Genomic DNA, 12,747 nt, shown 5'->3' with positions numbered 1-12,747 from the left:
AAAAATTATGCTAATAATTATATTAAATTAAATTAAAATTTATAAAACCATTCTAATTAAATTGAAACTATGTGCAAAATACAAGTAAAATGAACTAAATTTGTAAGAAAGGAGACAAAAAAAAAAAAAAAAAAACGTGTATTTGAAAGGAATAACCAGGTTAGGAAATTTGATTTCGTAGTTTAAATGTTAAAATTGTTCCATATTGCCCTCCCTGTATATTATTTTCAATGTTACCTATAAAAGATAAAACAAAATATAAAATGGTAACATTTTAAATTTTAGTTATAACATCTAGTCCTTATTAAATATTTTTTAAAAACATTATTAGATTTTACTACCAAGAAAACAATTTCAAATCCATAAAGAGAGAAGGAATACGGAAGGGGAAAATGGAAATATAGAAAAATTGAGAATTTTAAAATTTTTGCTATATATGCAAAAAAAAAAAAAAAAAAAAAAACTTTAACTTCATTTACCATTTCTCTATTTGGTTTTGCCATCTATTACAATTTCTCTATAATAAATATATCTAAACATAAAAAAAAAAAGGGTTAAATCCGACTATATCATTAAAATATAAAAATAAAGAATTTAAGAGTAAATTTAGACGAGAGAATAATTTTCTTCAAAATTGAAATTGGTAAAATATATAGTGTTCAAGTTCAACACAAGTTGGGCCGAGATAAATTGACAAGAAGTTTTGACAGCCCAGCCCAAAAGAAAATGAGATTATTAATTAAGCCCAATCGAATCTGAGAATAAAATTTGTATTTGAAACCCTAAGGACTCAAAGAAGGTGGCGGCAATTCCCTTATAAATTGCTTCAAACTTCTTTTCCGTTTGCTTCTCTCTCATAATTGTTTCTTACACAGTGCTATACTTCTTTCATTCTCCTAAATATTTCTAAAACCCTAAATTTTTCTTCGGATCATCGATGGAGTTTTGGGGTAAGTTTCTGCTTCCATATTCCGTGGATTCTATTGTTTGTGCTATCTGATTTTATCACCGGTTTTGTTTTTTCTTTCTTCTGTATTTATCGAGACCTTTAGCATGTTTTTGAATAAATTGTTTGGTCTCTCTGCTTTTAAGCTTCTTTTGTCTCGGGGTGGGGTTGGGTACATGTTTTGCGCTAAGTCGGAAGCAGATGCATAAACTTCAATGGTTTTTGAGGGTTTTCTTAATATGTAATATTTGATTAATACTTGAGAGTATGCAGAAGTTCATAATGGTTTTTGGGATTTTAGGTGTTGAAGTTAAGCCTGGTCAGGCACTCTCTGTGAAGCCTGGAGATCAAATGTGTGTGCATCTCTCACAGGTACTGTTTTTGGTGCTGTAGTAATGGTTTATGGTTCTTTTTCCCAGTTGAATCACTGATTCTCCTTGTTTGGAATGAAACCTTCCAATGAAGCTATATTGATGAAATGTTTTTATGCAGGCGACTCTAGGTGAATTAAAGAAGGACAAAGCGAATGAACCCGTGACTGTTTTCTTGAAGATTAATGACCAGAAGCTTGTTCTGGGAATTCTCTCTGCAGAGAAGTTCCCTCAGATAGCATTTGATCTTGTGTTTGAGAAGGACTTTGAGCTCTTCCACAATGGGAAGAGTGGAAGTATTTACTGTTTGGGTTACCGGGCTCCTATGGATGACCAAGAACAATATCCTTACTTTTCAATTTGAGAATTTATATTTCCACTGTTTTGTATGGGTTTTATGATTAAGTCAATTAGCAAGCATTCTTATTTCGAAAAGGCCTGAACAAGCTATTTAATATGTTGGCATTGGTTTTTAACACTTTCTCCATTTTTCATCTACTTTTAGTATCCACTGTTTTCCTTAACCCCTGTCCCCTGTCTTCTGTATTCCACGGAAGATTATTCTGGTAAGTTTTTAAACATTCACAAATTTAGCCCCCATACAGTTCCTTTTGCATTATCGTTCAAGTTTCTGAAATTGATTAGCTGAGTATGTGTTATCTCATTGCAGATTCTGATTTTGGCTCAGAGGATGAAGAACTTGCATTGCCACCCGCTGAGAATGGTAAATGCATCTAATTATGTAATTTTATTAGTGTTTTGGTAGGAAGAAATATTCTTGGCACAGTGCTTATTGTCCAGTTAAATTTTACTTTCAGGAAAACCTAGCCAGAAAGAGAAGTCTATGGCTGGAAAAATTTTTAGTCTGAAACCTGAATCTTCAAAGAAAGCAGATGTCAAATCTCTTGAACCGAGCAAGGTGGATGGGGATGACTCTGAAGACGATGACTCCGACGAGGATGAGGATTCCGATGATGACTCTGATGAGGTGGTTTTTATGAGTTTCTTTCTCTTTTGTTGTATTCTGGGTGCTGTGATTTAAGAAAGGGAGCGAGCTGCCCTTTCTCCCTGGACCCATTTTCTTAGTTTTCCCCCCCTAATTCCTCTAGTTTTTTTCATAGGAAACCAACAAATTACTGCTCTTTTTCCCCAAACTGATGGATCAAAGATAAATTTATTAAAATTTCGATTTGGTGTGCCTTTCAAAACATGGCTCTGAGGAAATAAATACGAAGCTCTAAAACATTTTTGTTCTCACGATCTGGAGTTTTATATTGTGACGGGACTTTTAAAATTTTAGTATTTAGGGTCTAGGGAATGCAGCACCATCTTTTTTGGTGACCAATTTAGGTCTTCAACTGTCTCTGCAACTTGATTGTGGCATCCCCAGCTTTATCTTTGTGAATCCATTCTGTTAAGCTACTGTGAGGATATTGTTAGATAATGAAATTTCCTTGTTTATCTTAATAGTGCTATTGATGAATGGCAGGAAATGCTCGGATCTGACAGTGGCTCTGACAATGAAGATGACGGTACTGATAGTGATGAGGAGACACCAAAGAAGGTGTGTTTCAATCCTAATTCAACTTCTACTTGTAGCAATTTATTTGAAAATTTGAAATATCTATATTTATTCTTTCTTTTAGCATGCTTATCACCATGTGTTCTTTTTGTAGGTTCAATTGGACAAGAAGAGGCCAAACGAGTCTGCCTCCAAGACCCCTGTTTCTAAGAAGGCAAAGTTAGCTTCGGCTGAGAAGACTGGTGATTTCCTTTAACCATTCATTTGTTTCATACAAACATTAATAAGCATTATTCCAATGATAACAGAACAGTATTAAGTATTTTACTTTTGAGTAGTTTGGTTTTTCATTTTGGTTCTGCACATCTAGAAAACGACAATGTCTCTTATTTTCAAATAGGGATCAAAATGAACTAGAGTTGAAAGGATCAAAATGATCAAAAGTTGAAAGTATATCTGTCTAGTTTAATCTCTGAGTTAGTTAAACATATGTTAAAAGTATAAAGCACAAAAATGAACTAAAGCTAAAGATAATGGGAGAAAGTAGTATTTAAACCTTACTATTTAATATTATGTATCTATTATTAGTGCTGGATGTATCTAACCATTTCCAGACTGTCTAGAATGTCATATACAGATATATTTTCCTTTTATTTATCTAGTGAAGATGTAATGTTAGTCTAGCCTTTGAAGTGGACCGTTTTAGGTTCTAAATTTTGACTCAAATCAGTGCTGAACATGTTAATTGTTTGTTCCGTGCCAGAATCAAAGAAGGGGGGCCATACTGCCACTCCCCACCCTGCCAAGAAACTTGTGAAAACTCCCGGCAAGGCCGAGACACCAAAATCCAGTGGCCAGTTTTCTTGCAAATCCTGTGACAGGCATGTTTGTCTTTAAAGATTACTCAGTCAACTGAAGGGGTTCTGAGGTTGCTTATGTCATTCCTCTGCTGTTTTTTCAGGTCATTTGGTTCTGATGGCGCCCTTCAGTCACACAGTAAAGCTAAGCATGGTGGTAAGTGAAAGGAAAGAGGAAGTGATAAACGATAACATATTATTTTGCAGCTCCAATATGTTAACTTTCTAGGTAGGATGAGATTTCGGCTGAGATTGTGTTGAGCGTTTGGACCATAAAACAAGATGCGATTGTTTGGTGCACATTGAAGAGGAGGAATTTTGTTCGATTTAATGTACCATTTGCTGTCTGTAGTTCATATTATATATATTTTTCTTCTTGGAATAGTGTTATCTGGGTTGGCATCCGTTTTAGGGATTTTCGATATCATTGTTTTGGAAAACCTATATTCCTAGAATGTTTTTATTTCCATTCCCTACCTATCGGTGAGATGTATACGAATTCATTTGGATTGGACTTGGTGATGGAATCGAAATTATTTCGAAAAAATATTTTGATTATACTTTGGTATTCTTGACGTGTTCAATTGCTTATTTAGACGATGAGCATGACTGATTAATGACTAATGTCATTAGTAAATAGTAACTGGTTGTATTAAAAAATTATTTGAATTCAATATTTTTTTGTTGGGTACTAAAGTGGAAATTTGATGATTTATATGGGTCGATAACTTGTATCTTAAAAAGAATGGAAAAGGGATTAGTTTATAACAAGCTATTGGTACAACTATTATTATGTATATGCTTGAATCAATTGACTGTATATATTATATTTAAAAAATAGCAAAGTGAAATTAAGTTTTGGAAAATGTATATAATCACTGCTAACAACAAAATTGGAGCGTGCTAGTTGAATTGTTGCTTAGAGCAACCTGTAAGTTTAAATAGGATAACAGAAGACTACAAATATGACATGAGATTACATGAATTAAAGAAATTGATGACAATTGCATGGATAGATTAGGTGTTCATATATGATGTTTTACTCCGGTCCAATGGTAATAAATTAATAATAATTTGAAAAGTAGGTATGATTTGATTATATTTGCCTATACTGACACATGAGGTCTCCGAGTCCTCTGGCGTGGTTATTAGACTCCATGACTAAAACCCTTCGTCGTGCTCTTCAAAACTAACTTAAACCAATGTATTTACTCATTTTAGAGTCTGGTATACTTTTAGCATTTCAAAAAAAGTTATATATAATATATAAAACTTTATAAAGTTGTAATTTCAATAGTTAGTTCTTTTCTAAATTTAATTTCAACCTTTTTATATTTACAACATATTTAAATATTTAAAACTTTCTTACTTTTAAAACCACTTGCGTAAAATAATGTAGTAATTGTTTTTTTAATAGTGATTTTTACAATATAATAAATAAATATTATATAGTTACCATCAACTTTTAAAAGTTAGATAATGTAACAATTTATTTTAACGATCCAATATTATATTTTTTGGGGAAAAAAACAAAAATCTTATGTCTAGTACAAAGAGAGAATGTTATAGTAATTAAATTATGGAATTAATATGTTAATATCCCGGTATTATAATACACGTAATGTAATAATTTTATTCTAATGTTATTATTGAAGAAACTCTAATTACATAGGACCTTTGAGCGGAAGCGAATCGTCGAAATCCCATTGTGAATGAATGCATGCGTTTACAGTCATGCAAAACAGATTACGCACAATACTTAAATTACAACATGCTTCTTAAATGAAAACAAAGAGTGATTATACCTTTGAAGAATCCTTCTTCAAGTATATCACTCGATCAAACTCGCTCATGAACACAACGAACAACTCGATCTCCCTCGAACAAGTAACAACTCGATCCTCGACCTAACCAGAAACTACCATTAGATTACCTTGGTATTCTTAGTGTGAGAATCTAGGATTGGTGAGCTCTGGCTTATTTTGGTTAGAGGGGAGATTTAGAGTGGAGGAGGAAGATTATCGAGTAAACAACAACACTATCGTGTAGAAGAGAAAGTCTATCGCATAGACAAGTTGGCTCGATCGTTTAGATGTAAAGACTATCGTATAGTCTCTGAAGCTATCGTGTAGTAACTCGATAGTATATAGGATATCTTGTCACTTGTTAATCACTTCTCTCGGAATAATTAGAAAATATTTTTCTTTTATCCCACTTTTTCCATAAAAACCGTATAACTACCCACTAAGGGTGGGTATGGAGAAAAATGTATTAATTATCATATAATTAATAAATTATAAATAAATATGAAAACTAACTTATCATATTATATTTATAACTTACAGTTTTAATATTGCATCTATACAATATATAAACCATAGTTTTTTTTCTCTTTATTTTATGGCATTTAATATAAGTCATATTTATATTAAATTTAATAAATACAAATCTTATTCATAGAAATTATATTTGAATCATATTCAAATATTAGTTCCTCCAATCAAACATTAATGTATCAAATAAATTATGTCAATTATATCATATATAATCAAATTCCCTCTTGTTAACCCAAAATCTGATTCTCAACTTGAATCCATTGAGCTACCAAGGGGACCTTATAGACCTGTAGCTTGAAGCTCCAACGGTGTGTAAATAATTAATTAAACTCTTTAATCACATTATCTACCATCCGTTAATTGTCGAGTACTCCACTAAAGACCGATAGTTGCACTCTTTGTACTACAAATATATTTTTGTGTCCATTGGATATAACCAATAAACATAACGATGACCCTTCACAAATCGCTCGTAAGTACAGTTGGACCAAATTACCGTTTTGCCCCTATAGTTACATTTAACTCATTAAGTACCACTGATTCCTTTAATGAACAATAGATCATAGCCCTACTATGACTAAATCCCTCTCGGGCAAATAGAGGATGTGGCACCACATTGCCCAAAACCCAGAATCAACCCTTAATTGAGCAATTTATCTACTTACCCCTGCTTCGGGGAAAGAGTGAATTTCATCTTGTGTAGTTAAGTTCCAAGCTCCCCAATCGGACGAATCCCCAAAGTGGTAGGTTTGAGTCGACGATTTGGCCACTTGCACCCATGCAAATAAAGGACCGCCTTCATAGGCAAGAATTCTCAACTCACTCAGGATTAAGGTCATGTTACCTATGGTCATCCTAGTAAAATGAAAGTCTCTGTCATGAACGATTGTAACGACTCGACCCCCTAGGACTTAAGTTAGGCTGTTACTAAATACATGCATGCATAAAACTCAAAACGACACTCGGTTATGGCGAAATAAATGCTAATTGAACAAGGTAAGTTCAAAAGTCTTTCATTAAATTCAAATACTAAAACAATAGTAGGGTACCCATAAATCATAAAGGATAATAAATAAGTCTAAAAAACAATTCTTAAAAGTAAGTCTTAAGCATCAAAACTAAAAGTTAAGAGGAATACGAAAAGAACTTTAAATCTTATGAGCGGAAGCATAAAAACTAGTCCCAGTGGCCGATCACGAATTTTGCTTGTCCATCGCCGGTGCATCTCTACCCTTACTTAAAACAACAACATGAGAAATAATGAGTATAAAATACTCAGTAAGTAACCCCACTACTAGGGTCAGGCTGGGCATCTATGTTCTCTAGATACCCACCTTTGGTGAAACATATAAATTGCTCTAGTCCTCATGGGACAAATACATACATGAAAAACTGAGTTATATTCTACTGTAGTTAAATATGCCCACTATCTCTAGTAAGTCTCGTAGGACCCACAACCTTTGGTGAATCCCGAAGGAAACACAATCTCTTACACACGCATGGTTATGCATACACCTCTTTCGTATACACATAACCCACTTAATGTGTACCTCTTTCGTACACATGGTTAAGTATACACCTAACGTACCGAGTATGTACCTCTTTCATATATCTAGTTATGTATACACCTCTTTCGTATACACATAACCCACTGAATGTGTACCTTTTTCGTACACTTGGTTAAGTCTACACCTCTTTCATATACACCTAATCTACTGAGTATGTACCTCTTTCGTACACCCCAGATCCTCTCTATAAATGTAGAGATGCGTATCTCTTTCGTACACATGGTTACATATACACCTCTTTCGTATATACATAACCCATTGAGTGTGTACCTCTTTCGTACACCCTAGTACTCTCTAGGTATGTATCACTTTCATACACACCAACCCTAGTACATCTCTTTCATATATTAGTGCCTTTGGGCGTGCATCATTTTTATGCAGTCACATAGTCTGGAAAGGAAAAAAGAACCGTCTGCATGCTCATTGTTATAAACCCTTGGGTTCGTTTTCAAATTTTCGCCCACCGGATAGTTCGCGCACAAAATCTGGGCACCGAGGCACCCATGCCAGGGCCCGATAGCCGTTTGGGGCACCAAACTAGCTCCGTTCCAAAAACTGTCTATGTGCACAACTTTTTCTCATCGTTTTGAACCCCTACGTACGTTTTCAAATTTTTGCCCGCCCGAAAGTTCGCACACAAAAACTGAGCCCAGGGTAACCCCGTCGAGCCCGATAGCCATTTTGGGCATCAAACGAGCTCCGTTCCCCAAACCGTCTGCGCGCACGAATTTTTCTCATCGTTTTGAATCTCTGGGTCCGTTTCAAAATTTTCGCCCGCCAGAAAGTTCGCGCTAAAAACTGGACCCCAGGGCACCCCTGCCAGGTCCGATAGTCGTTTGGGGCACCAAACGAGCTCTGTTCCCAAAACTGTCTACGTGCACGACTTTTTCTCATCGTTCTGAACCCCTGGGTCCATTTTCAAATTTTCGCCCGCCCGATAGTTCACACACAAAAACTGGGCCCCAGGGTACCCCCACCGGGCCGGATAGCCGTTTGGGGCACCAAACGAGCTATGTTCCCAAAATCGTCTGTGCACGGCTTTTTCTCATCGTTCTGAACCCCTGGGTCCGTTGTCAAATTTTCGCCCGCCGGAAAGTTCGCGCACAAAAACTGGGCCTCATACCACCCCCGCTGGGCCCGATAGCCATTGGGGGCACCAAACGAGCTCCGTTACTAAAATTGTCTGCGTGCACGACTTTTTTTCATCGTTCTGAACCCCTGGGTATGTTTTCAAATTTTCGCCCGTCGGAAAGTTCACGCACAGAAACTCGGCCCTCGGCACCCCCGCCTGGCCCGACAGCCGTTTGGGGCATCAAACAAGCTCTGTTCCCAAATCTGTCTATGTACGACGTTTTTGGGTCTGTTTTCAAATTTTCGCCCGCACTAAAGTTCTCGCACAAAAACTAGACCCCGGGGCACCCCCGCCAGGCTCGATAGCCGTTTGGGACACGAAACATGCTCCGTTCCCAAAACCGTTTGCGCGCACAGCTTTTTCTCATCGTTCTGAACCCCTGGGTCCGTTTTAAAATTTTCGCCCGCTGGAAAGTTTGCGCACAAAAACTGGGCCCCAGGCCACACCCGCCTGGCCTGATAGCCGTTTGGGGTATCAAACGAGCTTCGTTCCCAAAACCGTCTAGGCACACGGATTTTTTTCATCGTTCTGAACCCCTGGGTCTGTTTTCAAATTTTCGCCCGCCAAAAAGTTCACGCACAAAAACTGGGCCCCAGGGCATCCCCACCGGACCCGATAGCCATTTGGGGCACCAAACGAGCATCGTTCCTAAAATCGTCTGCGCACGACCTTTTCTCATCGTTCCGAACCACTGTGTCCGTTTTCAAAATTTTACCCGCTGGAAAGTTCACGCACAAAAACTAGGTCCGGAGCACCCTCGTCGGGCCCGATAGCCGTTTGGGGCACCAAACGAGCTCCGTTTCAAATTTTCGCTCGCTAGAAAGCTCGCGCACAAAAATTGGGCCCCGGGGCACCCCTGTCGGGCCCGATAGTCGTTTGGGGCACCAAACGAAATCCGTTCCAAAAACCGTCTGCGCGCACGACTTTTTCTCACCGTTCTGAACCTCTGGGTCCGTTTTCAAATTTTTGCCCGTCGGAAAGTTCTCGCACAAAAACTGGGACCCGCGGCACCCCCGCCGGGTCCGATAGCTGTTTGGGCACCAAACGAGTTCAGTTCTCAAAACTGTCTGTGCGCTCGGCTTTGTCTCATCGTTCTGAACCTCGTGGTTCGTTTTAAAATTTTCTCCCTCCGAAAAAGTCGCGCACAAAAACTGGTCCCCGAGGCATCGCCGTCGAGCCCGATAGCCGTTTGGGGCACCAAATGAGCTCCGTTCCCAAAATTGTCTGCAAGCACGGCCTTTTCTCATCATTCTAAACCCCTGGGTCCCTTTTCAAATTTTCGCCTGCCGGAAAGTTTACGTACAAAAATTGGGTCTTGAGGCACCCTACTGTGTCCGATAGCCGTTTGGGGAACCAAACGAGCTCCGTTCCTAAAACTGTCTGCGCACACGGCCTTTCTCATCGTTCTGAACTCCAAATTTTCGCCCACCGGAAAGTTCACGCACAAAAATTGGGTCCCGGGGCACCCTTGTTGGGCACGATAGCCGTTTGGGGCACCAAACAAGCTCCGTTCCCATAACCGTCTGCGCGCACGGTCTTTTCTATTGTTCTGAACCCCTTGGTCCATTTACAAATTTTCGCCCGCCAGAAAGGTTGCGCACAAAAATTGGGCCCCGGGGCACCCCCGTCGGGCCCGCTAGTCATTTGGGGCACTAAATGAGTTTCGTTTCCAAAACCGTCTGCGCACACGACTTTTTCTTATCGTTCTGAACCCATGGGTCCATTTTCAAATTTTCGCCTACCGGAAAGTTTGCGCACAAAAATTGGGCCCCAGGGCACCCCCACCTAGCCCGATAGCCGTTTGGGCACCAAACAAGCTCCGTTCCCAAAACCGTTTTCACACGTCATTTTCTCATCGTTCTGAACCCTTGGGTTTGTTTTCAAATTTTCGCCCGCCGGAAAGTTCGCACACAAAAATTGGGAGCTGGGGCCATTTGGGGCACCAAATGAGCTCCGTTCCCAAAACCGTCTATGCGCATGACCTTTTTTCATCGTTCTGAACCCCAAATTTTTGCCCCGCCAGAAAGTTTGTGCAAAAAAATGGGACTCCGGGCTCCCTCGATGAGCACGATAGTCGTTTGGGGCACCAAACGAGTTTCGTTCCCAAAACTGACTGCACGCACGGCCTTATCTCATCATTCTGAACCCTTGTTTTTTTTTTTTTTTTTTTTCAATTTTCGTCCGTCGGAAAGTTCGCGCACAAAAATTAGGCCCTAGGGCACCCCCGCCGGGCCCAATAGCCGTTTGGGGCACCAAACGAGTTCCGTTCCCAAAACCATCTGTGCTAACGACTTTTTCTCATTGTTCTTAACCTCTTGGGTCCGTTTTCAAATTTTCGCTCGCCGGAGAGTTCGCTCACAAAAATTGAGCCCGATAGCCGTTTAGGGCACTAAACGAGCTCCGTTCCCAAAATCGTCTGCGCGCACAGTCTTGTCTCATAATTCTGAACCCTTGGGTTCGTTTTCAAATTTTCGCATGCCAGAAAGTTCGCGCACAAAAATTGGGCCCCAGGGCACTCTTGCTGGGCCTGATAGCCGTTTGGGGCACCAAACGAGCTCCGTTCCCAAAACCTTATGCGTTTTTTTTATTGAGAATACATAACTAAGAAGAATTTTGTATTGAGAATACATAACTAAGAAGAATATACGTGAAAAAACAAGAGAAATTCTCTACTTTTCCCTATTCCCAATTACACAAAAGAGCCCACACATCTTAATCTCTTGTCCTGAAAATAGCAAAGACTCTGAGTGGTTGTGTTGAAGGAAGTTGCCTCACCGTATTATCTTGTTAGAAGGAAGAATTGTTGTACATTGAGTTCCAGAGAAAATATCGTGTCGTTCGTGAATTGGAGAGGAAACATCGTGAAGAGGAATTCTACAAGGGCAAGCAATTTGTTTCTTTTTTATTCCTCTAGAACATATGTTCAATTTTTAATACGTTTATCCTATGAATCTGTATGTTCCTTTTCTGAATTTTGTGTTTTTCAAACTAATTATCAAATGCACGATATTCACATGCTTCCACTAGGAATTCGATTCCTTCATACTTTTAGTAGAGAAACGATAGGAGCTCGTGTTGATAACATGTTGTGAAATTGAGTAGCAAAACAAGGCATCACGGAGAACGAATATTGAGAAATAATAATAATAAATAAATAAATAAATAACTAATTTAATATAATGAAAGAAAATTAGAAAATCAAATTGAAAAATTATGAAATTATGTAAGTTGGAATATCTCAAATTTTGTTCTCAAATAATCTATATATTCAAACTCACCCAATGGAACAAAGTGGTATTCCTTATTCTTTTGCGTACCGAAAGAATAAGAATATACGAGATTTTGACGCTAAAGTCGTTGGATGAGGTCAGGTGAGCAGCCTTTGACTTTTTTCTTATGCGTCTACGATTAGGATTTCTCAATCTCGTCTACTAACAAAACGTCGAAAGTCAAATTAACGATTCCTCGATTGTGCGACTTCTTTCTTTAGGTATCTATCATAGACAACAAAGGCACAAATTTGACAGGAATACCTGCACCCGTAGCTCCCATCATCACATCCATCTTATATAATTTATTTTTGATCGAGCATTTCGGGGGAGTTTTCCCCAATTCACACACGCTCATTATTCTCATTTCATCTTTGTGCCCATCTATTTATAAGTTGGAAAGTAGGAGGTGAATTTATTTTGACACTAATAACATGCAATTACAAGACACATGCACTAAGTCATATGAGCAACGATGAAACATATGTTCTTTTTAGGACACATGGCATTACTGGATATCTAGTTTTTATTATAATGTTTATAATACAATTAAATAATTGTTACAATTAACATTTTCACATTGTTAATTGTCTTTTAATAAACATAATAAGCATGAAAATCCAACACAGGCCAATCTCAATGGGCCGAGATAAACGGACAACCAATTTTGCAGCCCAGCCCAAAAGAAAATGAATAATTAAGCCCAATCAAATTTGAGAACAAAATTTGTCACTCGGCGATTTGAA

The 12,747-nt window shown here is 38.2% G+C and overlaps 1 protein-coding gene across 1 annotated transcript; it reads left to right on the top strand.

Annotated features, from left to right (window-relative positions):
* Positions 1 to 795: 795 nt before the first annotated feature.
* LOC120087633 (histone deacetylase HDT1-like) lies at positions 796 to 4,254 on the top strand. The gene is made up of 10 exons (XM_039044473.2): positions 796 to 950; positions 1,248 to 1,318; positions 1,439 to 1,659; positions 1,870 to 1,883; positions 1,988 to 2,041; positions 2,136 to 2,305; positions 2,807 to 2,881; positions 2,994 to 3,081; positions 3,603 to 3,720; positions 3,801 to 4,254. Exons 1-10 carry the CDS (start codon positions 938 to 940, stop codon positions 3,859 to 3,861), a joined length of 885 nt encoding a protein of 294 aa, XP_038900401.1. The 5' UTR covers positions 796 to 937; the 3' UTR covers positions 3,862 to 4,254.
* The last annotated feature ends 8,493 nt before the right edge of the window (positions 4,255 to 12,747 follow it).

The sequence above is a fragment of the Benincasa hispida genome, chromosome 10 (genome assembly GCF_027475165.1).
Source record: "Benincasa hispida cultivar pf3 chromosome 10, pf3_genome.v1.1, whole genome shotgun sequence".
NCBI classification, from domain to species: domain Eukaryota; kingdom Viridiplantae; phylum Streptophyta; class Magnoliopsida; order Cucurbitales; family Cucurbitaceae; genus Benincasa; species Benincasa hispida.
Note: the sequence above shows the minus strand (reverse complement) of the source record. Positions and strands in the feature narration are given on the sequence as shown.